At 55.4% G+C, this 25,929-nt stretch overlaps 14 protein-coding genes across 14 annotated transcripts; 7 read left to right on the top strand and 7 right to left on the bottom strand.

Moving 5' to 3' along the window:
- Positions 1-79: 79 nt before the first annotated feature.
- On the top strand, positions 80-1,057 carry SNOG_15675 (hypothetical protein; the record flags this gene model as incomplete). The annotated part of the gene is made up of 1 exon (XM_001805764.1): positions 80-1,057. One exon carries the CDS (start codon positions 80-82, stop codon positions 1,055-1,057), a length of 978 nt encoding a protein of 325 aa, XP_001805816.1.
- A 1,223-nt stretch (positions 1,058-2,280) lies between these two features.
- SNOG_15674 (hypothetical protein) lies at positions 2,281-3,019 on the top strand. Its single transcript, XM_001805763.1, has one exon. It carries the CDS (start codon positions 2,388-2,390, stop codon positions 2,826-2,828), a length of 441 nt encoding a protein of 146 aa, XP_001805815.1. The 5' UTR covers positions 2,281-2,387; the 3' UTR covers positions 2,829-3,019.
- A 249-nt stretch (positions 3,020-3,268) lies between these two features.
- SNOG_15673 (hypothetical protein) lies at positions 3,269-4,039 on the bottom strand (the record flags this gene model as incomplete). Its single annotated transcript, XM_001805762.1, has 1 exon — positions 3,269-4,039. One exon carries the CDS (start codon positions 4,037-4,039, stop codon positions 3,269-3,271), a length of 771 nt encoding a protein of 256 aa, XP_001805814.1.
- Positions 4,040-4,870: 831 nt separating this feature from the next.
- Positions 4,871-6,331, top strand: SNOG_15672 (hypothetical protein; the record flags this gene model as incomplete). Its single annotated transcript, XM_001805761.1, has 1 exon — positions 4,871-6,331. The coding sequence occupies one exon, from the start codon at positions 4,871-4,873 to the stop codon at positions 6,329-6,331; it is 1,461 nt and encodes a 486-aa protein (XP_001805813.1).
- A 233-nt stretch (positions 6,332-6,564) lies between these two features.
- Positions 6,565-7,908, top strand: SNOG_15671 (hypothetical protein; the record flags this gene model as incomplete). The annotated part of the gene is made up of 2 exons (XM_001805760.1): positions 6,565-6,850; positions 6,947-7,908. 2 exons carry the CDS (start codon positions 6,565-6,567, stop codon positions 7,906-7,908), a joined length of 1,248 nt encoding a protein of 415 aa, XP_001805812.1.
- Positions 7,909-7,980: 72 nt separating this feature from the next.
- SNOG_15670 (hypothetical protein) lies at positions 7,981-9,277 on the bottom strand. Its single transcript, XM_001805759.1, has 4 exons — positions 8,882-9,277; positions 8,742-8,829; positions 8,177-8,597; positions 7,981-8,127 (listed from the first exon to the last, which is right to left on the bottom strand). Exons 1-3 carry the CDS (start codon positions 9,122-9,124, stop codon positions 8,401-8,403), a joined length of 528 nt encoding a protein of 175 aa, XP_001805811.1. The 5' UTR covers positions 9,125-9,277; the 3' UTR covers positions 7,981-8,127; positions 8,177-8,400.
- A 612-nt stretch (positions 9,278-9,889) lies between these two features.
- SNOG_15669 (hypothetical protein) lies at positions 9,890-11,060 on the top strand. Its single transcript, XM_001805758.1, has 3 exons — positions 9,890-10,009; positions 10,269-10,459; positions 10,508-11,060. The coding sequence occupies exons 1-3, from the start codon at positions 9,994-9,996 to the stop codon at positions 10,625-10,627; spliced, it is 327 nt and encodes a 108-aa protein (XP_001805810.1). The 5' UTR covers positions 9,890-9,993; the 3' UTR covers positions 10,628-11,060.
- Positions 11,061-11,739: 679 nt separating this feature from the next.
- SNOG_15668 (hypothetical protein) lies at positions 11,740-14,776 on the top strand (the record flags this gene model as incomplete). Its single annotated transcript, XM_001805757.1, has 6 exons — positions 11,740-11,785; positions 11,905-12,071; positions 12,242-13,119; positions 13,357-13,522; positions 14,090-14,344; positions 14,430-14,776. 6 exons carry the CDS (start codon positions 11,740-11,742, stop codon positions 14,607-14,609), a joined length of 1,692 nt encoding a protein of 563 aa, XP_001805809.1. The 3' UTR covers positions 14,610-14,776.
- A 137-nt stretch (positions 14,777-14,913) lies between these two features.
- Positions 14,914-16,521, bottom strand: SNOG_15665 (hypothetical protein; the record flags this gene model as incomplete). The annotated part of the gene is made up of 4 exons (XM_001805756.1): positions 14,914-15,017; positions 15,082-15,658; positions 15,705-16,291; positions 16,344-16,521. The coding sequence occupies 4 exons, from the start codon at positions 16,519-16,521 to the stop codon at positions 14,914-14,916; spliced, it is 1,446 nt and encodes a 481-aa protein (XP_001805808.1).
- A 184-nt stretch (positions 16,522-16,705) lies between these two features.
- SNOG_15664 (hypothetical protein) lies at positions 16,706-17,123 on the bottom strand (the record flags this gene model as incomplete). The annotated part of the gene is made up of 2 exons (XM_001805755.1): positions 16,706-16,911; positions 16,961-17,123. The coding sequence occupies 2 exons, from the start codon at positions 17,121-17,123 to the stop codon at positions 16,706-16,708; spliced, it is 369 nt and encodes a 122-aa protein (XP_001805807.1).
- Positions 17,124-17,221: 98 nt separating this feature from the next.
- SNOG_15663 (hypothetical protein) lies at positions 17,222-17,733 on the bottom strand (the record flags this gene model as incomplete). Its single annotated transcript, XM_001805754.1, has 2 exons — positions 17,222-17,335; positions 17,644-17,733. 2 exons carry the CDS (start codon positions 17,731-17,733, stop codon positions 17,222-17,224), a joined length of 204 nt encoding a protein of 67 aa, XP_001805806.1.
- A 241-nt stretch (positions 17,734-17,974) lies between these two features.
- On the bottom strand, positions 17,975-22,049 carry SNOG_15662 (hypothetical protein; the record flags this gene model as incomplete). The annotated part of the gene is given in 8 exon segments (XM_001805753.1): positions 17,975-18,488; positions 18,726-18,953; positions 18,975-20,607; positions 20,669-20,732; positions 20,979-21,121; positions 21,136-21,327; positions 21,499-21,861; positions 21,947-22,049. 8 exon segments carry the CDS (start codon positions 22,047-22,049, stop codon positions 17,975-17,977), a joined length of 3,240 nt encoding a protein of 1,079 aa, XP_001805805.1.
- Positions 22,050-22,404: 355 nt separating this feature from the next.
- Positions 22,405-23,801, top strand: SNOG_15660 (hypothetical protein; the record flags this gene model as incomplete). Its single annotated transcript, XM_001805752.1, has 3 exons — positions 22,405-22,522; positions 22,669-23,374; positions 23,420-23,801. The coding sequence occupies 3 exons, from the start codon at positions 22,405-22,407 to the stop codon at positions 23,799-23,801; spliced, it is 1,206 nt and encodes a 401-aa protein (XP_001805804.1).
- A 139-nt stretch (positions 23,802-23,940) lies between these two features.
- On the bottom strand, positions 23,941-24,889 carry SNOG_15659 (hypothetical protein). Its single transcript, XM_001805751.1, has 3 exons — positions 24,716-24,889; positions 24,321-24,638; positions 23,941-24,261 (listed from the first exon to the last, which is right to left on the bottom strand). The coding sequence occupies exons 1-3, from the start codon at positions 24,884-24,886 to the stop codon at positions 24,055-24,057; spliced, it is 696 nt and encodes a 231-aa protein (XP_001805803.1). The 5' UTR covers positions 24,887-24,889; the 3' UTR covers positions 23,941-24,054.
- Between the last annotated feature and the right edge of the window lie 1,040 nt (positions 24,890-25,929).

Below are 25,929 nucleotides of genomic sequence, written 5' to 3'. Positions count from 1 at the left end.
AAGTCTAATTGTCACGGACGAACCCGTCATAACTTCACACAGCACCTCCGAGCTTCGCCGCAACTCCTCCACGTCCCACATGGCGACCGCGAACCCCCTTCCCGAGCAGCTCATCTACCTGATCATACGATTCACGGCATCGGTACCTGATCTTCCGCTTTCAATAAATGCCCCAAGAACGATCACCACCCTCTCATTAAAGCAGCTCATTCGCGAGTACCTGCCGCCTAATCATGCTCCTGCGCGTCTTCGATTGATATACGCCGGCAAGGTCCTCGCAGACACAGAACCACTTGCAAAGTCTTTACGAATACCGCAACCTCCACCACGTCGCGATGGGCCATACAATGAAGACGGGCCCGGCAGCAAGAGCAAAGGGAAACAACCGCTGCGCGACACACCCGCCGTAGAATATGGCACAACAACCGAACCCCCATCCGACGCGAAGAAGTACTACATCCACTGCTCCCTCGGCGACGCGTTGTCTCCCGCCGAATTATCCCAAGAAGCCACGCTCGCGCAAACCACAGAGGACTCGCTGAAGTCGCAATACGAGTCGTCACAAACATCATCACAGCGCCGGGAGAGCAAGAGCTCAATAAACGATGTCCGCCGCCGCAGCTCTACAGCAACCGCACCCCAGCCCCAGCCCCAAGGCTTCGACCGCCTCCTCTCCTCCGGCTTCACGCCCCAAGAAGTCGCTTCCCTACGCTCGCACTTCCAGACAAACCTCTCCTTCACGCACACGCCCGACACCATGCCCTCGCCCGCGGAAATGCGCGTGCTCGAGGACCGGTGGCTGGACAGCACGGCTACAGACCCGTCACCCGCATTGACAGGGGAAGGTGGGGATACAGGCTGGGGTGCGGGGTTTGCGGTGGAGGACGGCGGGCTGGACGATATGCTGTGGGGGTATATGACGGGGTTTTTTTGGCCGTTGGGCGCGCTGGTTTGGGGGTTTAGAGAGGAGGGGGTGTGGAGTCGGAGAAGGCAGTTGGCGGTTGTGATGGGGGTGTTGATTAATACGATTTTTGGCTTCATGAGGTGGAGTGCTTGAGGATGGTAGGTAGCATCTATCACCTGGCAGCGTGGACCTCTGAGGAGGATCTTTTGGCAGCGTGTTGGCAGCTTTGACTTCCGTGCATCCTCAAGGTATTCGCGGGCATATAGACATGCTTGATGGGTACAACCTCCATGGCGAAACCTCAAGTGCTTAGCCTTGACGGACCCGTAGAGCTAGAGAAGGCATCACTTCAGCATGCCGTCATAACTTGATAAGGCGCGGCAACGGCAGACGCGGCCCTGAAGATCTGGGGGAGGTCAAGAGAACCTCCATCATCTGGGGCATTCGAAAGTACCTATCCAAGCCTCGTATCCAAAAAGTCTTCGAGTCATGTGTGCCGAGTGCAAAGTTTAGAACCACCCGGAATCTTCACGATGGTACAAACCTAGGCGTCACACCACCGTCAGCAACCACAGACCAACACAACACACACCGCCAGCAAAAATCTCACGATCACGAAACACCCAACAAGTCTCAAATTTCACGATTATGCCTCCAAAGGCATTTGTCTAACACTTAACGGCAAAGCCCTGCGGAGCCCCGTATATACATATAGGGACACTTTACGTACAAACATCCACTCTGACTGCGACACCAGCATCATTGCATCGTGAGCAAAATTCCGCCAAGCCAGTCTCGCCCAAGCGGGTAGCTTCGGGAAAGCGGGAAACTTGCAGCGCTCATGCGGGACAAAGCAAAACGTAATTGGCCCTACGCTTGCGGACAATTCCAATAGCAAATTTTCATTGGGCCATGCCGTTAAGTGTTAGAAGACTGCCGTTGGAGGCAACAAGGAGCAGCAGGGGTGAAATTTTCAGGCACGCGCGCCGCGCTCTGACGTTGCCCTGTGGCTGGAGAGCCGCATCCGCCGGGAAACTTTTAGTGGGAAGCGCCAGGGCGTGGAAGAAGTCGATTTTCGCTCGATCTCCCGTCGCGCACGGATGGCGCATCGGAGACGGACACGCCCTGCAGGTCGGCGGCTGACAAAATAAAGTGGGTTTGTCAGTCGGGTGGGATGGTGTGATTGGCTCGTGTTTCACGATGGTTTGGACATGTGCAAGGCGTGTGGGCGGCGAGTTCAGGGCGTGCGCTGGGGAAAAGAATTTTTTCTAATGACTGGAGTGTTATGGTGTCATTGGAAATTGGTAGAAGGGCATGTGGGTTTGGGTATATAAGGGATGGGGAGGGTATGGGGGTTATGAGATATCAGAAGCAAAGCATTCAAAGCATCACATCAAAGCTACTACCACTACCACCACTACCACCAACTACTCTTCTCGAATACTACCAATCGATCAATCGACTCACCTCTCAACCAACCACAATGCCATCCAACGTCCTCTCCACCATGGCCGCCCGCGCCAAAGCCCACCACGAGTCCATGAACGCCGCCTACCAAGCTACCTACTCCATGGGCACATCCAACACCTCCACTCCCTCGACCTCGCGCAAGTCGTCGACCACATCCGTCGACCAGCAGTCCGAGCGCAACATCACCAAAGCGTGGAAAGCCCTCAAGAAGCACCACCAAGAAATGAACGAAGCCTACACCGTCTTCTACAGCCAAGGCATGGTCACTCCCGCCGGCTCGTCCCGCTCCAGCTCCGTTGCTCAAACACCCAAGGCGAGCTTCGAGCAGACGCGGATGAGCGTCGAGGAGCAGAAGCCGCGGAACATTGAGAAGGTGTGGAAGGCGATCAAGACCCGCGCGGTGGAGCACCACAGGAGCGTGAACAATGCTTCTGCTGCTGTGTACGGAGCGTAGAAAAGGAGACGAGGAAGATTGATGAAGACCAAAAGTGAATTTTTTTTTTTTCGGAGTTTTGGGTTTGCTTGGAGAAGCGCAAGATACCACCACACCTTTGCGACTGGATAGGGGCGTTTTTACCTGGACGAAGGAGATGAGAAAAACTTAGCTTAATCATAATGAACAACCACCCTTTTTGAACATGATCATCCCTTTTCGGTGCAGTGAAATTATTCGGTGGGAATTGGGTCTCGTGCTGAGGTTGGACTTGTCCAGGGCCTTTACGCAAATCCAAGGCCTCGGTGACTCTGCAGTCCGTAGCTTTTTCTCGCGAACTTGCACTGTGTCCTGGTTGAAACTCGCTCCAAGACCACTGTGATTGCTCTTAGCGTGCCTGTGGTTTTCCCGCCAATGTGATGCTGAATGCCAGCCTTGTGTAGTTCTTAACCTCATTCATGCTACAAACGTCTTGTCAGTGGTATATCCGGCGCGCGTCTCGCCTTCCCAGTCCCATCCACAATCGGAATAATATCGCCATCATCCATCACAAAACTATCACTCGCACTGTCCCGCACATGCACCAAATTCCTCCTATCCGACTTCCACTTCGGCCGCTCTCCACCCCTCGCCCTCCCCACACCCATCTCCCTCCACTTCTTCGGCGGCTTGACACCCATCTCGACCAGATTTGTCCAGATCCTCTCTCCTCTCTTATTCCACCGCTCCATTCGCGCTTCGTATTCTTCGTCGGACGGTTGCCATTTGCTCTTCAGTATGCGGCGTATAGCTTCGGGCGAGACTTTGAAGTGTTGCGCGAGGACAGGTGTTGTGAATTTGTCGGGCTGGGTGCTGTGCAGGTGCCGTATGCCTTCCATCGTGTCGGGTGAGAGCTTCTTGCGCGGGTTCCAGGCTTCACCATTGAGTTTCTCTTTCAGTGCGGCTTTGTGGGCTTGCCATGCTGGACGTTCGTATTTGGCTGGAAGGGCGTCGTCTTCGGCGTTTTCTGCATTTTCTGCAATGGCTTCTATATCGGCCTCCTTTTGTGTTGGTGGGGCTGCTCGGTCTCGCTGGTCGGATTTGTATGGTGCACGGGCGGTGGATGCGTGTAGAAGACGCGATGGCTGCGCATTTCTGATCAAGGTGCGCTTCGGGGCGAATGTAGGCTCTACATTGGCAAAGGAGCGGATGAAGAGGCCGAGCGTTCTCCGTGCACAATTGTGACAAGACATGGTTGTTGCGTGTGATGGCCTCAAAGTTGTGATGGTAGACATGTTCGAGAAAATGTTGCGCACGGCCTCCCGAAGCTTCGACGCCACTGGCTCAAGCCATGGACGCCGTGCGTGACACAACGCGACCTCAGTGAAATGGTTGGAAAAGATCAGAAGACGTTTTGATATGGATACCTCCTCTCGATTTCAGTATGACCAGGCAATACCTAGCTTTGTAAGGCAACATAATTGACGACCCACAAGTCTACTACCACTTTGGGATAAAAGTGGCAACTAGCCGGAAATGTTGGACGCCTGAAGTTACTTCTTTACATGATGTCTCCTAGATCTATAACAAATGTTCAACTTTGTTGCTTCCTTCCGCCAAGAAGTTTGCCCGCCGGCCCTTCCCATCTTGGACGGTCAAACTAGACCTCGATGATGACGTCGACACCGCGATTTCAGGGTCCAATCTGTCACTGTTTTCCCAAGCGATCGGGCGCGCGCTCTCTATATAGTGCATCTTTGTGTAGCCAGTCGCGTTTGAATTGCAAAGGAGAGAGAAAGTCCAAGATGGAGTCATGTCGGGCGCGGTTGAACCCATGCGCATCATCTGAAAACACTAGTGCCTCGGTGTTCACATGACGGTGTCCATCCTCTTGTTCTCACTCTATCCATCGATCGGTTCCTCCCAGCTTATCACTACTGTCTTCTCACCGCTTTGATTCATTCTGCTCGATATTCATTTCCACGTGTCTGACGATGGCTTTTCCCAATCCATTTCGAAGACGCACGGAAAACACGAGAAGGTATGTCTAGCTTTAGTCAAGTCACCTTCCTCATGTACTAACAATGCAAAGCGCTTGGGGTTACGAATTCGAATGGACGGAGGATCATCTCACTCCCGAGCAAATACATCGCTTAAAACACTCTTATGATGTGCTTGGGGAAGAGTGCCTCGATATTCTGAATGAAATCTCGCCACCACAAAAGAATGCCTTGCCACGTAACAGCGAACAGCAACCAGCACCTACCACAGTAGTAGAAGGCGAGAAAGAGAAAAAAGATGAGGCTTCTGTGCCAAAGAGTACAGTGGTCGGAAATGACGAAGAGAAGACAGAACAGGCACCCGTACCACAGCGGGATCTTTACGCTCTGCTCAAAGAGCATCACTCGTCCAATCCCAAGCTCGGCCAACTCTGGAAAGAAGTCAATACGATCCCGGAATGGGTGGATTGGGATCAAATTGCAAGGGGACAAGACGTGTTCTACAGATATGGTGGACCAGCTCTCACGGGTCTTACCTTTCAATCGCTGCTAGGAGGCATGGGCGCGGCACGCGTTGTGGAGACATTGGCTCGCACCGGGGGCTTCAGCACCAAAGTTGCCAGGCGAAGACTATTCGAGACGACCCAGCACGTATTACAGTGTACAAGAACACTTGAAGGCATAAAGCCAGGCGGCGAGGGCTTCGCATCTTCGATACGCGTCCGACTGTTGCACGCCGCAGTACGCCAGCGCATCGTCAAGCTCGCACATCAAAGACCGTCCTACTACAACCTAGAAGAGTGGGGCATACCTGTCAACGACCTCGACCAAATCGGCACAATCGGTACATTCTCTTCGGCCTTGATCTGGCTGAGCTTTCCCCGACAGGGCATCTTTCTAAGCAACCGTGAAATCGACGATTATCTTGCTCTGTGGCGATACATTGCGTATCTCCTGGGTACTCCCGACGAGTGCTTCACGACTCGGAACAAACATCGGGCGGCCATGGAGACGCTTTTCTACAACGAGGTCGATCCTTCAGACATGTCCAAGACCATGGCCAATAACATCATCTACTCCCTCAAAGAGGAGCCCCCGACATTCGTTTCCGCAGACATGCTCATCGCCAGCGCACGCTGGCTAAACGGCAACGAGCTGAGCGACCGCCTCGGCCTCAAGCGTGTCTCACTATACTACTGGTCTTTGATGGCCGGCCAGTGCCTCTTCTTCATGTTCTACTGCTACTTCTACAAACTGGTCCCCGCCTGGGATGCCGACCACGTCGCGCGCGCCAAGGACATATTCTGGAAAGTGATAGTCAAGGCCAAGTGGGGGCTTGCCGATACCGAGACGACGTTTGACTTCAAGTACGTGCCGCAGTACGACACGCTGACGAATCTGGGTGATATTGGCGAGGCGAAGTTGAAGACTTCTGGGCTGGAGATGCGCAATCTGAAGGCGTTTGGGATCTTTGCGGGCGTGCTTGGTGTGGGGACGGTTGTGGCTGTCAAGGTGGCGGCGCATGTTTTGGGGAAGATGTGGTAGATGTAGGGTGTCTTGGAGTGTAATGAGACATGGGATTTTAGATCAAAGGCATGGTTGCTGGCATATAAATGAGGCGTGATCATATCCCACTGCCTCTTACCTCAAATCCTATTTCACCTCTGATACTGTACACCCACGCCGCCTTACCGCTGTCATATCGAAGCCCACATCGATAGAATCTTTACCACCTACTCCCCTCCTCCTTCTTTCTCCTTCCCATCGCAAGAATAACCATGTCGCCCATAACGACCCATCCGCAGTCCTCGTGCAACCTCACCTCCTCACAAGACGGCGTATGCGGCTGCCCATCATTCTGGTCTCCCTCCACCACAACTCGTACTACCACTCCCTCACCACCTCCGACGCAAGAAGCCTCAACGCCCCCGGGCTCACCCCGCGAGACCTGTTTCTTCTGGTACCACAACACATGTCGGCGCGGCGCACAGTGCCAGCTTGCTCACGAGGTGCATGTGACCTGGCCGATACCTGTGCCGCCGAGATATGTGCACTACGAGAAATGTAAGTTGGGCATGTGTCCGTTGAGGTGGGATTTGGTTGCGTTTAAGAAGGGTGGGGGGGGAAAAGAAACAAAAGCCGTGGAGAAGAGGGGTATAGATATGGAAAAGGGCGGAGAGGTTGACGTGTTGGAAGGGTTGATTGACCCGAGTAGTCGGGCAATGGATGGGGAGTATAGTGAGAGCGGCTCAGAGGTGAGTTCGTATTCACCACGGGAAAACTCAACCTTGTGCTCAACCGAGACTATCGATCGAGCACTTCCCTCTCCACCTGCCTCCAACCACGAACCGCCACTGAGTCGCCCACGCACCATGTCCAAACGCAAACGCGTCCCGTCTTTGACCAAGCGCACCATGGCCAGCCCAATTTCCTCATCCACCCCATCCGGCCCTTGTATCCCAACTGGCCCCCGCAGCTCCCTCGTCCGCACTGTCCCCGCGCGCCCCGGCGCCGACAAACAAATCTGCTTCAACTGGTACCACTCGCAGCCGTGTCCGCGGCAGCGCAAGAACAAATGCACCTACACGCACTACATCAGCAAACATGGCGGGGAAGTGAGTCTGCCACTGGGGATCAGGGCGCATAAGGGGTGCGTGTTAGAGCTTTGTCCGCTACGTTCTGTGCCAGCGGAGAAGGTCGTGGAGGTTGCGAGTGTTCCGAAGGCTCCCAAGGCCGCAAGGGTAGAAGAAGTTGAACAGGTCAATATAGTCGGCCGTGGCGGGAAAAGCTGGCTCGAAAAGCGCGGCCGGACTGGTGGCGAGACGGAGCAAGAGATTATGGAGATGAGGCGCAGGATCAAGAGTGATGCCAGGGATAGGCGGGAGAGGAGGAGGTTGGAGAAGAAGTCGAAGGAGGGGAGGTTGGATTATGGGGATGAGGTCGAGGGAAAGCAGGAGGTGGGTATCAAGCAGAGTAAGTCTTCCCGAGTCAGTCGGCGGGATTTATCGATGAGGAAGAAGGAGCAGCCGCGGGTTTTGGTGGATTATGAGTTGCCGGAAGGGGAGGAGCGCTTGGAGTGGGATACGGATCTTGTGAGGAGGATTTTTGGGGAGATTGAGTGAGGTGGTGAGAATGGTTGGAGACGAAATTGACAGATGGGACGAAATCAGGAGACGGACGATTGGTGCAGGTTGACTCAAAACTGCAATCAAGTCGCACGGAGAAGACAGTTTTCCAGCACAGACAATCTAAAATAGGGGTATAATCATAATGGAGAGATACGAAATCCGGTACCGTGACTGCTCAAACCTTCATTTCATTTTCATTTACCAAACGTAAGGCTGTTGATGTCAGTGGACCAAATCATACATAGCGTACGAAATAACTCACCTTATTCTCATACGTCCAGAATGTCCCACTATGCTGGATCCCCTTACTCTTAATCACCTCGATCATCTTTGACACACTCTCCTCGGGGCTAATGATACCATGCACCTCCCACGGCAATTGTACATTCGCCATGTCTGTCGCGACCTCTCCAGGGTGCATTGCCAGGATAATCGTATCATCATCCTTACGCTTCAGCTCCGCAGCTAGATGGCGAACAGCCATGTTCAGAGCAGCCTTGGAGGCGGCATAGGCAGCGAATCCGTCTTCCATTTCGCGGAAGTTTCCGTGGGAGCCGGAGTCGCTAGACATGAAGACGATGGTGCCGATGGGAATGTTTGATTTGAGCAGTCTGTTGGCGGTGATGATGGGCCCGATGGTGTTGGTGTGCAAGTGGAAGGCGAATTGGTCAAAGGAACTGCGACTTGCATTAGTAGTGTGTTGCTTCTCGGCCAAGTTGTATAGTCTAGCTGGAGCCAACAAGGTCGGGCGAAGGGGAGACGTACAGCTCGGATGCTCGCTGGGGATGTTAGTGCGGCTCTTGAAGGAGTATGCATAGCGTTTATACTTACGCTTGGGTAGTTCAAGACTCCGGCATTCAGCACGACATAGTCGATTTTGAGGTTGGGAATCACGGCCAGCTGGGCGACGAATTTCTGCTGTGGTCAGCATCCGGCCTGAGATTCGATCTTGGAGAAGAAAACATACCTCAATGCTCTGCTCAGACAAGATGTCACAGATGTACATCTGGCAACGCCCATGGTCGCTTCCTGCTTGACCCCACAGCTGCGATGCATGGGCTGCAAAGGGCTCCCGCACGGTTGCGATGATACGCTCATCCTTTGTCAGCAGCTGCCTCACAAATTCCAGTCCGATGCCTCTGCTTGCACCAAGAATGAGCCAAGTGGTGAAGTCCTCATCGGCGTATAAGATGCTCGGTATTTGGTTCATCCGGGCTAGTGCTGTGCGGTGGGGGCCAATGCTGGTAACCTTGCGATGCACAGAAAGAAGCGATGATGTCAGGCTACAATCGACGCAATGAAGGGTCTCGCGAGGCTCGTCAGGTTAGGCGAGGAGGCTTCGTCTAGAAGATGGAAACGACACAATCACAATGTCTGACTCCTCTACGGCGCGAATGGCAGTGGCATGTCACGATTCACGGGACCCCGGTAGATGCGAGCTGCCATGGTGTCCGCTTGGGGCAAAGCAGGGCCGTATGGGCCTGCAGTCAGCCAGACTGAGAAAGTCGAGCCGGCTACAGCTACAAGCCCGTCGCCGTATATCAAGGGCAGCGTATACGTGCCCAAAGGCGCAATGTTAGCCGGCGGTCATGCTGCTGCAGCCTCAAGTAGAAGACAAGTGGGCCGCCCTGCTTCACGAGCAAGATCAGTGACGCTGAGCCGCGCCACAAAGGTAAATTACGCAGCGCTGCAATGGAAGACGCCTAGAAGAACTAGCCTACCAGACACGGGCGCAAAAAAGAAGACGTGCATCGATCAACTTGCCATCGGCTTTCCCGCCGACGACGCAACCGAACCGGTTCTGCCCGATGCTCATAAAGCGCCTGACTTTCGCAAGGCCTCTGATTGGCCAGCAACCATCGGTGAAGAGTGGCTTGCCCGTCGTTCCAGGACGTGCGCACTGAGCTCATCAAGTTTAGCGCCAAGCGGTTTGCCTTTTTCTTCGTTCACTGTTGCCAGCTTTCTTTCTCTCCCAGTCCAACTTGCCATCCAGCACACTCGTCACGCCCGTCTTCATCTCTACGACTCCATTCATACAACTCCACCTCAAACAACCAACACAAACCTCCATCTATCACAATGGGTTTCGAGAACGGTACGTTTTGAAAAAAGCCGCGGACGTCATCGAGCAAACCTGTCACGCCACGGCCACCCACCGCCCATTGAGCTTGCGCACGGCGATGATACCCGTCTTTGAGATGCAGACTGCGATTCTCAAACACGGGATTATTGGTCCGACAGCTTGAGAGGCGATTTGGGCGAGGTGGCCACTTTGCGACAAAGAGTGGTTGGCAGACGGAATGCTCGGCTTCGAATGCAGACTACATCGGATGTCAATACTGACACGGTAACAGGTGACCACAAGAAGGGTGCCAACCTCTTCAAGACCCGATGCGCTCAGTGCCATACCCTGAAGGAGGGTGAGGGCAACAAGATCGGCCCCAACCTACACGGCCTCTTCGGCCGCAAGACTGGTCAGGTCGAGGGTTACTCATACACCGACGCCAACAAGCAGAAGGGCATCACCTGGGACGAGAACACCTTGGTATGACTTTTCAAGCTTTTAGACATTTACATTACTAACAAACCCCAGTTCGAGTACCTCGAGAACCCCAAGAAGTACATTCCCGGAACCAAGATGGCTTTCGGTGGTCTCAAGAAGCCCAAGGACCGCAACGACCTGATTACCTTCCTCCAGGAGGAGACCAAATAAGCGCATCGCCACCCGAGCGCTTTCATCTCTTCGACACGCCATGACCCTTCTCTATACTTCCGTTTCCCACCTTCTTCCGATTGTACCAACACCGATAGACGTACGATTGAGATGAGGCACACCTACGGGGTGCCATTGTCTTCTGTAGATTATGTTTGGCGTATGATGCCAGGGCGCGTTTTCGACTTATGATGCAGCATAGAGCCGGTTTGGAACTTAGCGGCACGATCGAATAAACATTCTCCCACTCCATACCACTTTCTTTGACGTGACTCGTGTATGACGACGGCATTTGGCTTTGACTTTAACGGAACAATTTCCCACATGATTTCACATGTGTCAACACGTGTTTTGTAGAAACAGGTACATTGGCCTTGTACAACCTTGCGGCGGACCAAATTTCAGCCAATAATACAGCCAACAAATTTTCTGACGTGCATCTCGATCTTCTGCAGTGAATACTGGGTCAGCCAATTGCGGAAGAGTGGACTGGGGCGCACGACTCACGCGAGCACCTCGGGCTGGTGGAAGGCGTGGGCAGGCATTGCCGGCAAACATGGAGGTATCTGGTCCTAGCCGAGGATCATGTGGCTGGAGCTTGCCCAGATGCTTGCACGCGGAAGAGCATATGCACCTCCGTACGCATGCGTGTGACGAGCAGAAAGGACGCAGACGGTGAAAAGAAAGGTGCACTATTCACTGTGACACCATCGCCTCACGTCAGCTGTGGGATGTGAAGGACTAGGCTGGACATTCTCTGTGTGCTTTTGTGGCTCCTCCACGTGAAAGCGTTCAAGTGTGGGGGAAAGTCCCAAGTCTCAAAGCACTGGTGTCATTGCGGAACACGCCGTCTCCACATCTCAATTGTCAAGTCACCACCACGAGACTGCGCCTGACACCCGCGTCTCACACGATCACGCACTATCGTTACTGATTCTTCCATCCCGACTTGCTCCAGCACACACGCGTCCGTCTGACCTCGGCCTACAGAGCTTCGTGGAGTAGCGTCATAGTGGGGCGCAATATTGTTCGTCGACGCGAACATCAGTACCAACAGCAACTTGGCGATTACGCAGTGAGGAAGGCCACACGGCCTTGAGCAATTGGACAGAATGTCGTGGAAGCGCACCGAGAGGCTGATGGACACCATCAAAGTACGTAATGCAGTTGCACCGCGCTCGAGGCTGTAGCTAACGTCCTGGTAGCATTACAGCAACTTCCCTGCCACTGGTGCGTATATCCCTACATCTACAGAGCACTACATCTAATAGTCTCAGGTGTCTCGCTGAGGCAGATGGTGCAGTTTGGAGAAAAGCCGTCCACAGGAACCCTCTTCCGCGCGTCACAGTTCCTTTCCGAAGAGCTGCCCATCCGGCTAGCACACCGCGTGCAGGAGCTCAATGACCTTCCCGATGGTCTCAATGAGATGCCCTCGATCTGCAGAGTGCGTGATTGGTATGCGCAGTCGTTTGAAGTATGTTGTGGTGGACTTCACGGCCGCTGGACTTTGACTCACAACCACAACAGGAGCTCGTCGAACTCCCGCGACCAAACCTCTCCTCGGAGATTAGAGAACGATTACTGAAGCCGGCAAGACGGAACGGGAAAGATCAGGCGTTGATGGGAAAAGCGACACCAAACCCCAGCATCAAGCAAGGACAGTACCGGTCAGCGCCGGAGCACAACGGTAATGGCAACGGAAATGGGAGCAGAGAGGTCAAGGGAGCGACTTCGAGCCGGAGATACTACGCCGCGGCAGACGACGGGCAGGAATGGCCGCCGGAGCTGAGCGCATACAACACCAAGTTCGCAGACACACTCGAGAAGATCAAGAGGCGGCATGACAGCGTTGTGACAACCGTGGCTCAGGGTATCCTGGAGTGGAAGCGCAAGAGGCAACGGATGCAGATTGACCACAACATCCAAGCCTTCCTCGACCGCTTCTACATGTCGCGCATCGGCATCCGTATGCTCATCGGCCAACACATTGCCCTCACAGACCAGCGCGCTCGCTCCGATCCGAACTACGTGGGCATCATCTGCACCAAGACGAACGTCCGGGAACTCGCACAAGAGGCCATTGAGAATGCGCGATTCGTATGCGAGGACCACTACGGCCTGTTCGAGGCACCCAACGTCCAGCTCGTATGCAACAACGACATCAGCTTCATGTACGTGCCCGGCCATCTGTCGCACATGCTCTTCGAGACGCTGAAAAACTCGCTGCGTGCCGTGGTGGAGCGACACGGACAAGACAAGGAAGACTTCCCCGTGACAAAAGTCATCGTTGCAGAGGGCAAGGAGGACATTACAATTAAGATTTCCGATGAGGGCGGCGGCATACCCCGATCCGCGATCCCGCTTGTGTGGACGTACATGTACACGACCGTCGACCAGACGCCCAGTCTCGACCCAGACTTCAACAAGAGCGACTTCAAAGCCCCAATGGCTGGGTTTGGCTACGGATTGCCCATATCACGGCTCTACGCACGGTACTTTGGCGGCGACTTGAAGCTGATCAGCATGGAGGGGTAAGCGCTCACGCTCGCTTTTACTCGATTACAAACTAACACCACAACTAGCTACGGCACAGACGTCTACCTCCACCTCAACCGCCTCTCCTCGTCCTCGGAACCCCTGCAATAGCAATTACCTGTCATGAGGGACGGCTGGACATCGAGCGAACTGATCCGCTCCGGCTCCCAAGGATTGGCACAGGGTAATCGCAGATATGGTTCGCGCCCGACGAGCGTGCTGGCTATGAAGGCCATGAAGTTGAAGTTGAGCGGCAATGTTAGTCGCGAGGTTAGTGAGAGGCGGCAGGTGGGTGATGCAGAGGAGATGTTTGCGGACAAGGGGACGCCGTGGTGGAGAAATGTCGGCATGGATGAGGGGGTGTAAGAGGTGGGGAGGGGGGTTTGTATATATATGGTCATGATGGTGGGAAGGGGTTGGAGGCGCATAGCGACGTTGGTTATTATCATGTCGCGAACTGATTCGAAAAACCGCGAACAAAGAAGAGAAACAAAATCGACGGGAATCGTACTTGTCGATGAATCAACTACGAATTCAACGTCTCCCACCCAATTCTACCTCACTGCTTTGTCAACGTAAAAAAAGCAAACATCCTAAGAGTTGACAGCCCCACTAAAAAGTCTACACACTTCACATCCCAAGCTCGAATGCAACTCTTGTGAGCCCGGATCTCCCTACTTCCGAGCATTCCAAGTCCCTACAATCCGCCATGTCGTCGCATGCACCTCGCAGCTCCCCGTCACATCCGCACGCGCCCACCATTCCCCTCGCAGCTCCTCCCCGCAGCGCCGCATGCAATCCGCATCACAGCTAAACCCCCTACCATTACACCAAAAAAAGCACATCCATCCCGCCTCCAGGCCCAATGCCTGTCCACGCCTCTATATCGCGCCTCACATAATGCCCGCCCCTCCGTCCTCGGCGCAGCACCACCACCACCACCATCCCAACTTCCTCACCACGGTCCTCAACCCCCCGGCGCCCGCGCCCACTTTCTCCGCGACGCAGCGCAGCTTGCAGGCGCGCAATAAAGCGTACAACAACACCAACACCAACTACCACCACGGCGCGGCTGCGGCGGCCGAGGCTGAGAGCTATGAAGCGCGGCAGCGCAGGGAAGAAGCCGGGCGGATTCTCGAGCGCGAGGAGATGCTGATTTGGTGGAGTCAGGCGCGGAATGAGGTAAAACATATTCCCCCCCTCCCCCTTTTCTTTTTTTTCTCTTCTTTCGACGCACCGGCTGGGACTGACATGCGGTGGTGCGCAGAGTGTTCCCCAGACGCGCACGCACTTCCGCAATATTGTGCTGGGCATCGAGGAGCGCGCCGATGTCGTGTGGAGGGAGGAGTGGGAGTTGGAGAAGGATGCAGTGGGGGCGAGTCCCAGGGGGAAGGAGAGGGAGAGGGACAAGGGGAAGAGGAGGGTTGTGTCTGGGACACGTGAGTGAGTGAGGAATGGGGGGGGGAGGTGGTAATGTGCACGAATAATGAGTCGCATAATGGGGCGTTCATGGGAGACGGGGCGCGTGATACTTGGTGGTAATATGATTCTATGGGAGGAATTCAATTGTTTGTACAAAAGTCTTTAGCTAGAGTTGCACAAGTCTGATTGTGATGTTGTGGTTTGTAGAGAATTGTGTTTGCCATTTCAGGTATCAAATCCTTCCTCGACTGTGCTGATATCTAGCCGAATATCCATGGTTGCATATGCATATGCTCGTAGACTTCTTGCGCCCATCGTCCTCATCCCCCTCAATCCTTCCAATAAGACCACGCCTTGCCCACCTGCCCCCTACTCTCCAAATCCCTCTGCATGTCCTCGCCTGGCGGCTCATCGCAGACGGACATCCCGGCTGCTGTAAAATGTCTCAGGCTAATGGCTTCCATTGGTCTGCTGATGCTCAGCTTTGCTGCCCTTACCTCTCCACGTGCTGACGGCGGGAATGTCCGCCTTCAGTCTCTCCTCTTGCGTCGAGTACGCCTTGGGCGTCAACTTGATCAGTGTGTGTAACGGGACTTCCATCCACGGGCTCTGCTCCTGCGGCACGTTCATAAAGTATGCGTATATGCACCGCAGGATCGCCTGGTGCGTTACGATCAATATGTTCTCGCTGCGCTCGAGCTCCATGATGATGGGCTCGAGGCGGATGACGACGTCACGGTACGATTCACCGCCCAGGTAGCGGTAGTTGTACTTGTCTTCGTCGCGCTGCGCAAAGTCTTCGGGGTACTTTTGCTCAATCTGGGCGTAGGTCAGGCCGTCGCAGACGCCCGAGTCGAGCTCGTCGAGAGCTTTCCATTCGAGCTTTTCAAAAGTGAGGAAGCGTGCGGTTTGGATCGTTCGTTTCAGCGTGGATGTCCAGACGGTGAGTTGCCGGCCGTCTCCTACTGACTTGGCCACCAGGCCAGGAAGCGCATGCGCATACGCATCACCGCGCTCCGACAGGTCTGCGTCGCCTCCTATTTGTCCTGACAGATTGTATTGCGACTCGCCGTGCTGTTATTGTTAATACCGCTGCTAGCTACTATACAAGAAGACTCACCCGTGATAACCAGATCGACCGCGGCTTGATGTGGAGGTTCATCAGGTAGTACACGACACGGCTCTGGAGGTAGTCCTGAATCTGGTTGATGATGACTTGCTTTCCCACGTCAATCAGCTTGACGTAGGTGAGGTCGCGCTCGTCCTCGTCAATCGTCTCGTACACCTTTTCGTAGTTGCGTATCCTGTTGCGGAAGTCGGCTGCAGCCTCTTCTGGATCTTGCCCCACGTAGTCCGGTGACGTCGTCTTGACTTCGAGGATGTTGCTCATGATGAGATCCTCGTCGTCGCATTTCGACTCGACGTAGAGCGTCTCAATGTTCTCCGCGGCGCACCGCTCCTGTATCCACCTGCGCCGGCTCTTGGTCGAGTTGGTAGCGTCCAGTATCGCAATGAGCCCTCTGCCCTCGGCGAACCACTTGCACATGTCATTGACGGCTGCCTCGGCGGCTGCCCTGCGCAGGCGCTCTCCTTCCGGGTTCGACGTGTCGAAGAACTCGGCAGACGGGTTCGGGGTCGCGGTGCGGCGATACTGGCCTACATTGAATGTTTTCGACTTGATCGATAGCCAGTGCAGGTAGCGGACCACTAATACGTGACATGTTAGCAACCGCACAACCGACCGGTGACGTATCCATACCTTTTTGCGCAATCAGACTTTTCCCACGCGCGGGCAAGCCCACCATGACGACGCATATCCGCGTGTCCTCAGCCTGTACACCAGCACCATTAGTCTTTCTGCTCGGCCTCACAAATTCGCCAGTGGGCACTTTGCGCATTTGCGGCGCGTAGAAGCCATTGCTCTCAGATTCCGTCATGGCAAGTGCGGCGAAGAGTCCAGCTCTTTGCGGTGTCCTGGATCCAAGAAAACAGCGCGGTGCAGTCTACACGCAAAGAATGGAGAACAGCAATATGGCGCGGATTCCAGCCGACAGTTTCCCGAGGTGCAGCAATGTTATGCGGCTTTTAATCAAAGATGCAAACAGGCGTGAAGCTAGGCGGTCAACGGAAAAACCAGAAGGCGACGAGTCCAGAAAGGGTCAACTCGTCGGGGCAGCAGTGGTTTGAGCGTGGGGTGGAGTGTAGCAGAATCGCGTATTCAGATCGGCATGTGAGTAGCGAGAGACGATGAGGCTTGAGTGATGGCCAGTTCCCCGCATTTAGAACGGCGTGCTTCTTTTCACAAGCGGTCGGGCTGCGGGACTTTGCTAGACGCACCCAGTGGAGCGATTGTGCTGCAATCGATCTTCATTCGACGGCCAGGAGTCTGCTGGCGTTGAATGTTCCACTTGGCCGACTGCCGGTGCGGACGTTCCTGAGCAGGCACAGCCGGTTGAGCAGGCACAGCCGGTAGCGCGAACCAAGAGCTCCTCGTGGTCGTGATGCCAGATCTGCTAGGGGCTGGCTGGTCGTGTGCCATGATACGACCATGCCCGAGTGCCACTATTCGCTTCCGGCATGACGACAATGGCGGCCGACCGCCCTCAGCGTGGTTTGCGGGCCATTGTGTCCAATGCCTTAAGCCGCCGAATGCCGGAACGTCCCGTCTGCCTTTGGATTCGCCATGATGAAGACATTTTTTTTGCGGTCGTACTCGGCGAGTGTCGTGCAGTGCAGCTGATGAGAGAAATTCTACTTACAGTCGAGATGGAATAGGTCCTACTATGGCCTTTTGCCTCTGCGGCACTTGCTCTCCTCATCGTTTCGGTCTTGCGAATTGCGCTAGGGTTTGGCGGGGCAGCGGTAGTTTGAATATAATGCACGAAAGTGTCGTGTTTTGCTTGCTATCGTAGAGCAGAATTGGGCAATCAAACGGGAGCGATCAGGATTTAGTCACAAAAGTCGTTAGCTATCCGTCACTTGTCAGATGTCTTATCGTGCAGTTTCTGCTCCAAAAAGCATCCCGCACACCGCTATCTCCCTTGCCGCCGCAATCGCACCTGCCCCGTTGATTCACCAAGGCGAGCCACGTGCAAAACAAACAGTGCCGCCACGGTAAGCACGACATGCGGTCTAACAGTGGATGGCATATTGCTTGTACATGGTTACATTTTCGCAGTAGCGGAGTTGGACATTATTCAATTACCCCAACCTCATCCCCAAGTACCCATGATGTTACAAGACCCGTCTTTCTGATATGCAAATTCGCGCTAATCCAAAAGACCATAGAAATACGGGTATCTAGCAATGCTGAACAGAAATCCTACTCTTACAATACAGGCTATGCAATCATGTTCAAACGGCCGTCATATATCAAGTGAGTTGCGTGTGTCAAACAAGCAGTTGCGCCATCCCGTTCGCTCGGTGCGTGTCGTCGAATCCGCTTTTGAGTGCCAAAAGTGAGGCACCAGCGTCAAGTCGGCGCTTCAGAGCCGCGGCGGTGCGTTCTTGGCCTCGGCTTCCAAAGGCTTCCTCTACCCATTTGACCTTGTTGATCATGAAGCTGAGGCCCTCATGCGCCTTGCCCTTCTTGCTGGAGATGCCGTATTCGACTGTCCCTTCGTACTCTTGCAGTTGAGGCAGAATGAGAATCTCGATCTGTAGATCCATGTCGGTAGGAGGAGTAACAGGTGCAGCCGGAGGCTTCGTGAGGATATCGTCGGCATCTTTGGCGTCGTTCGGAGCTGTGATACGTGGGTCAAGCATGGTCACATCGACTGTCTCGTCCCATTCTCCGCGAATCCACCCCGAGTGGATGGCAGCGGCAATCGGGATCTGAGTCGTCCCGGTATACACGAGCGCCCCAAAGATGTCGTTCAAGGACAATGTGCTGTCGCTGCCGCGGCTTCAAGAAGAACCTGGGCACGCGAATAGTAAAGGTGCAATTGATGGGGTTGACCTCAAATCGAGGCAAACGCTTTGGTTTAGAAGCATAGCCAAACTGGTCATCCAGAGATGAGTTTGGCTTGGGTAACTCAGTTGTCGTTTCATATAGCCGGGATCCCAGATGTCTACGCGGGAATTTTGCAGCCTCGTCAAGTACAGGTTGGATGTCATGGACCTTGATTGGCATCTTAGTCACGGGCGACGGGCCTTGTGGTCCGCCTCGGGGCGCATGGTGATGGTGATGATGATGATGATGTGGTGTACCCTGGATGTGATGGTGGTGGTGTACTGGTTGGCCGGGGCCATTCTGGGGAAGACTGCCTTGTCGTCCGTTGAGTGGAGTTGACGTGTTGGATTGAAGTAGTTCGTCGTCAGGTTTGTGATGGTGGTGATGGTGACTATCTTGTTAGCAAATTTCCAAGCCCTGGTGTCAGAGAGAACCTACTGATGATGTGGCACATGGTGGTGGTGATGGCCAGCATGTGTGTACTTGTTGCGCTTCGCTCCGCGCACTCCAGAAGGTGTACCCCGCCCATCGTTGCTATCGGCATCAAAGACGTCCTCGTCCTTGACGCGTTTGGACTTTCTGCCTTGCTGCGAGTTTACGCGCTGTAGCCTCATCATCATATCTCCAGACTCGGGATCCTGTGCAAAGGGGCCTTGCCCGTTGTGGGGTAGTGGACTACCACGCGATGGAGTAGATGATCCGAGACCGCTGCCGAGACCAGAAAACATGCGCCCAAATTCGCTCTTGATGCCAGGGTCTTTGCCAATTGACATGGGCTGTGCTTGAGCTCCCTGTACAGCTTGTGGCAGTGGAGAGGCGCGACCCGTCCTCCTGCTTGCTTCGAGGCCAAATCCAATGTGTGACTTCGAATGCTGCATCTCCTCGCCCATTCTGCGCGGATATTCGTACAGCGACCTAGACGACAGCGACCGAGCAAGAGGTTCTGTCTTTTGGCGGTCGATGGAGTTGGGATCTGAAGTCGGTGCAGCGTGGTACTGTTCTACTACTCGGTTGTTCATACGATCCATACTTCGCTGCTGTGCCATAGTTTCACCACTCTGACCATCGAAGCGCGAGGGCGCATGTGACGGGGAGTGATAGGGACCGTAGGGACGCTGCGATGCAGCAGGATCCTCTCTCCGACTGTCGATGGCATCGCGAGGCGCGTCAACGGGTGCAGAATGGCGCCAGACACCGCGGGGTGGATCGTTCGGACCAGGCATCGTGTGCTGGTCACGAGGCGGACTAAAAGCGGATTGCGACACGGGCTGTACCGTCGTGGGTCTGTCTCTGGCGGTTGGGCCTTGACTAGCTATGCCTAGAAGCTCCGCGGTGTTTGGGCGCGCGTGGTGCGATTCTCCAAGCGTTCGTCGCCGCTCTTCAGGTGGCCCGTATGCGCTGCGCCGTCCCGCCATAGCATCATATGGAGGCCTGCCAATGTCGCGAGCTGCCACTGGGCCGGTGGGCTGGCTGTTTGGTCTCGGGGGCACGTTTGCAGCAGCTTGTTGGTGGTCTCGTGCGACAGCGTCGTTTGACGCCTGTCCGTACAGTCGCTGGCCAAGGAACTTGTACGTTTGGTTTGATGGAGGCAACGACTGTCGGCCGAGCTCTGGAGATCCTTGATTGCTGTAGGACCGTGAAGGGGATCCTGCCGAGAAATTCTGCCCACCCGGTGCTCTTGATGCGTTGCCGCCATACATACTTCGGTCGGGCGATGGCTGTCGCGGAAAGGGTGCGAAGTCTGATCGTGGACCGGGTGGCAGGCCGCGGCGCGGCGACGGTGGCTGCATGCTGTGACCAGCGACGGACTGCGCGTTTGTAACAGGTGACGGCTGTGATTGTGATGTCTGCGCGGGTGCACCAGCATCACCGCCGCCGATAAGGGACGAGATGGACATGCTGCTGCCCGGACGATGCGCTGAGCCTAGCCCCGGGAGCTCTCTGTTGGCGCCAAAATTCGAAGCGTAGGGGGCACGTTGCGGCTGCGATGCGTGGTGCTGCTGGGGCGATGATGGCGGGGGCATGTGTGGTCGCGCAAAGGATGGCGGTGCAGGAGTGTCATGGGGTGGAGCTACAGGAGAATCGCAGTTAGCTTGAGACGAAGCTGGGCTTGTGAAAGCGGGGCGCGTTACCTCCATAGGGAGCCGGGGGGCTGCCGCCGTTGAGCGAGTTTCTGCGCGCAGCATCGAAGCCGTACTGCGACGGCGCAGGCGGATTGTTTGACGCGCTCATGGATGGCGGTGGTGGAGGGCCTGTCTGGGAGTGGTGATGCTGGGCTCCGTAGTGAATCCCGTGGTTTGGACGCGCTAGCAATCGATCAGCCGTCGCGACTTTTCAAAAGGGGGATAGCGTGCGGATCCTGCATTAGCCAGTCCTGGAGGCGAGCCACATGTGTGGAGAAAACCATCGCAAAATGGCCGCCAGCCACCAGCATGCGCGCACCGCCAAATAGAGGCCGCCCAGCGCAGCGCATGGCCGTCCTGCACGAGACCAGATGCATGCAGCACCGTCCACAGTCTCCGTCCAGAGACTGCATGGTGCACCAAAAACATCCAGGCGCAATGCAACAGGCGGTGAACTGTGAGCTGTCATTGCGCACATGCTGGAGCTTCTGCATTCGACGTGTCATGCAACAAGTAGCGCTCCGCACGCAGCAACCACTCGCCTCCACCCACAACGACCAAGTTGTAGGCCACGCGGACTGTGCCACCAATGCTCGAGACATGTCCCCATTGCGCCTGGATGGCGAACGGGCCTGCCAGTTGACGCAGTCTGAACAGTCCCCACAACCCTGCATGTTCGTTTCCGAACATGCCAGAGTGCCCGGAGCCCATTCATCTGCGGCGTGCTGGGGCTACCGTTCGTGCTTCCAACGCTCAACTGGGACACCCGAGACATTGACGGCCAGACAGACGTAGCACGAAGCGTGTGCCTGAGACAAAATCTAGAAAGTGTTCCGTACCTGTGTGTGTCCAGCCGCCCTGCCGCTCTGCCTGGGGCTGCGGCGCATTGTCTCCTCCCGAAATGCCCTGGCTGCTGCGTCGGACGTGTTGTGCGGTCGTGGGGAGGAATGGGTCGCGTCGGGCCGCCGCGTACGGGTCTTGCGAGAAGGGAACGTGCAGTGGCTGCTGTGGCTGCGGCGTCGGGGGAGCGTAGCCGGTGTACGTCTGCGGCGAGGGCTGGTGGTTCGGATTATGGATCATAGGGCGGTCGGGTGGCCGTTGGAAGGCAGCTTGACGGGCGTCCATGGTGTACCTGTCGATCTGAGCGCATCTGAGATGGGGCCGGGCGTGCAGAGCGTGGGCGAACGATATGCGTAGGCTGACTGTCGTCGAGGCGCGAGCGTAAGGACCCAAAGCAACAAGAAGTGCTCGCTTTCAAAGAGAGCAGAGTAGAAGAGCACTCCGCACCATCTGCGAGGAAAGCGACCAAGTGCACGGTTCCCTGTCGCCTGTGGCTTGCAGGGATGACAGCCCCGCCGCGCTGCAGGTGCGACCCGAGTTTCTCGACCATGATGATGTGATGGGCAGATGGGGCTACAGAAGAGCGCGTAATGCACTCGCAGCCACCACAAAGCCGGCTGCCCGCAGAGAGTGCGCGTACCACACGCTCCAGTCATTGCTCCATCTGTCGCCGTCAACTCCCCATGGCGGGAACGCATTCCATGGCGCTCGGGAAACTTGCTGCTTGCCGCCGCTGGCACCCCTGCAGCGTTCCTGAGGCGGTGAGACGGATCTTCGCTGCCATGGTCGAGGCCAGCCCTGGAGCTCGGAGCTCCCCTCAGCCTTGTCACCTGCGCCTTGACGTGCCCCGAGCCGCGCCTCATTAGCAACTTGCTATGGCAGCTGGCAGCCCTCAGTGAATCTCCATGCCACTCCTCCCGATGCCAGGCTCTCCTGCTGCCTCCTGGGCAACCTACCGTGCCCGCTTGAAAGCCGTCTTCCATGGCGCGGACCCGCGAGTGTGCGCCGCCTTCTGGCTCTTTGGTACGCACGCGACATGTTCCGCTGGATGAAGAGGGGTCTGCGAGCTACCACGCACCAAGAGACCGTCTGATGGGGGGGTCGACTCTAGTCTGCCTACTCCGTCTGTGAAGCTTGCATACCGCCAGCCAGAACTAACATCGCTGTAGGCCTCATCAACAATGTCCTCTACGTGATCATTCTCTCCGCTGCACTCGACCTCGTAGGCCCTGCCGTGCCCAAGGGCGTAGTCCTCCTATGCGACGTTATACCCTCGTTCCTCACCAAGCTATGCGCCCCCTACTTCATCCACAAGATCCCATACAGCCTGCGCATCCTGATCTGCGTGGCCCTATCAGCATGCGGCATGTTCGTCATTGCCCTGACGCCTCCACTGCAAGACTCGAGGACCATCGCGATAAAAATGTGTGGCGTGATGCTGGCTAGTCTTAGCAGTGGAGGCGGCGAGCTCAGCTTCCTCAGTCTCACGCATTACTATGGCCACTTTGCGCTGGCGGCATGGGGATCTGGCACAGGTGGAGCGGGCTTGATCGGTGCTGGAGCATACGCCCTTGCAACCAACACGCTGCACATCGACCCGAGGACCAGTCTGCTTGTGTTCGCCTTCTTGCCTCTGATCATGGTGTTCAGCTTCTTCGTCGTGCTTCCACTTGGACCTCTTCGCGCCGGCGTAGCAAAAAATGGAGGATACGAGGCAATAGACACTGCTGAAGACGATAACGACGAGACAGAACAGGAAGAAGAGCAAAACGGCCTCTTGTCGTCGTCCACGCACTCATCCGCCGCCCCGGCCAAAGCAGCTCTGCACAGCTTCAAAGCGAACCTCCTCCGCGCCCGCAGCCTCTTTTTCCCCTAGTACGTTCTTCTCTCCCTGGGCAAAAGCACACTAACACCCCACAGCATGCTCCCCCTCCTCCTCGTCTACATCGCCGAATACACCATCAACCAAGGCGTCGCGCCCACGCTGCTCTTCCCCCTCGCCTCCTCCCCCTTCACCCACTACCGCTCCTTCTACTCCACCTACCAAACAATCTACCAAGTCGGCGTCTTCATCTCGCGCTCCTCCACGCCGTTTATCCGCATCCACCACCTGTACACACCCTCGTTTCTCCAAATCGCCAATCTGCTCATACTCTCGCTGCACGCCATGTTCGACTTTATCCCGAGCTATTACATCGTGTGCGCGTTTATTTTCTGGGAGGGACTTCTGGGCGGCCTGGTGTATGTTAGCACGTTTGCGGAGATTACGGACAATGTGCCCAAGGAGGACAGCGGAGTTTAGTTTGGGGGCCACGAGCGTGAGTGATTCGGCGGGGATATGCATTGCCGGGTTTTTGAGCATGGTCGTGGAGGTGGGGTTGTGTAGGTGGCAGGTTGAGCATGGGCGGGAGTATTGCAAGCTACAATAGGTAGAATGAGAATGGGAATGAGAATGATGTCTTCATTTGCCGCAGATGACTGGAATCCTAGAATACACATTCGCACCTCCACTCACTCGTCTACATCCCCGCAATCTGCCTGGATCGGCGCTATATTTACAAAGTATCCTTGAGCAGCTTGTTCATCTTGGCCATCTTCGCCGACACGGAAAGGTCAATGGTGCGGTCGGCAATCTCGACAATCAATCCGCCGCGGATCTCGGGGTTGACCTTGGACACAACCTTGAGCTTCTGGCCGTTGGCGACGTACTCGGACTTGTGGATCGCAGCCTCGAGGCGGCTGAGCGTGCGGTTGTCGAGGGCCTATCTCACACGTTAGTTTCCAACCCCCATCTCCCACCATTCCTGAAGTGTTAACGTACCGTAGCGCTGGTAACAGTCAACTCGACCTCGCCCCGATGCGCGCCCATCAACACGCCAAACTTGTCCACCACACCCGCCAGCACACCCAGTCTGTTGTTCTGCGCCAGCGTCTGGAGGAAGTTCTTCACGATGCCCTCCTTATCCTGGCTGCCCAGGTTCTTCTGCAGCTCCTGGACAATCTGCTGCTTATCAGACACACTGAGGGTAGGCGCGCCGAGGACCTCGACGAGCTTGGGGTCCTTTTTGAAGAGCGCGGAGAGGCTCTCGAGGGATTTGGCCGTCGGGTCGAGGGCGTTGGTTTTTGAAGCTGCCGTGTACTGTAGCAAGTTTGTTAGCTGCCAATTCATCCCCCACCATCGTTCCACCGGGCCAATTGCTGTTCTGAGAGGCGTACCAGGGCGCTCGCATATGTTCCGTCGACGCCGAAGAGGGCGACGGGCGGCTTGTTGGCTGCACCGGTGGGCGCTGCGGCGGCGTAGTTGCGGATGCCGGCGACGCGGGCGGCGATGGGGGCCCGGGGCGCTGCGGCCCGGAAAGCAGTGCTGAAGGCGCGGGCTGCGGACATGGTGGGTAGAGAGGAGATGGGTTTGTCGTGTTGGGGGAGCTGGGCGAGCTTGGAGGTGGTAATGTTGCGATGAGTTGCAGTTTCTCCCGGGCTCGGCACGATGACGGGCTAGGCTGTTTTGGGACGTGCGAGATGTCTGCAACGCGAACTACATTGCTGATGCTACTTACATGTCAAACTCTCCAACTTTGGTTGTATTGGGATTGGCTGTATATCGTCATTTCGACTTTTAAGGTGTCGTTGACCTCGCTTCATGCAGCATGGCCGCATCCGAATACCAGTGCTGCATCAATTCGTACCTGCGCTCTGTCGACTAAGCACGGCATCACTATGCATCTCCCGGAATGTCACTCATATCACTGGCGGTTGAAGTTCATGATTTATTCCAGTAAAAATATGGAGCTGGATAGCCTCGTGTATATCCCACAAGAAGTGGCGCTGCTGAAGCTGCCCATTTGCACACAGCTGGCATCATGAACCCTCGCGATACCCGGCCCGGATAGCTCAAACAGACAGTCACCAGCAAAAACGAGTGCCGAGAGCATGAATAATGCCCTTTTGTGGCGAGGTAGTTCCAAGTAAGAGTGGTTTTCGAGGTGAGATGTAAACGTGTTTCCGAAGCTTCAGGTTCGAACTCTCTGTCACGCAAATACCACTTTTCATTATTCCACGTCTTCATGTCAGGGTATACTTGAACAACATTTTACGCCTCATAGTCCGAACTACATACCGGTACTTTTCACTCTTGAGGCCTGGAGTTGGAAAGCATGTACGATGTGTTTGTCTAAGACAACAAGCAACTGTCTCTCAATCCGCCCTCACCTCACCTTTACCTGCCGTCCATGCATCACAACGGTACCGCGCGTCCTCACTTGTTAAGACGACTTCACCTTCGTTCCATTACAAGTATAAGGTCTACGGCGTCCCTCTTACTTACCGTCCTCCAAGCAACTTTTGAGTAAGCTCAACTTTGCTGGCAGAAAATTTCAGGAACGACCATCTTCAGTCTCCAAGTCAACGATTACAGAGTCATGATGATGGAC

The sequence above is a fragment of the Parastagonospora nodorum genome (genome assembly GCF_000146915.1).
Source record: "Parastagonospora nodorum SN15 chromosome Unknown scaffold_39, whole genome shotgun sequence".
NCBI classification, from domain to species: domain Eukaryota; kingdom Fungi; phylum Ascomycota; class Dothideomycetes; order Pleosporales; family Phaeosphaeriaceae; genus Parastagonospora; species Parastagonospora nodorum.
Note: the sequence above shows the minus strand (reverse complement) of the source record. Positions and strands in the feature narration are given on the sequence as shown.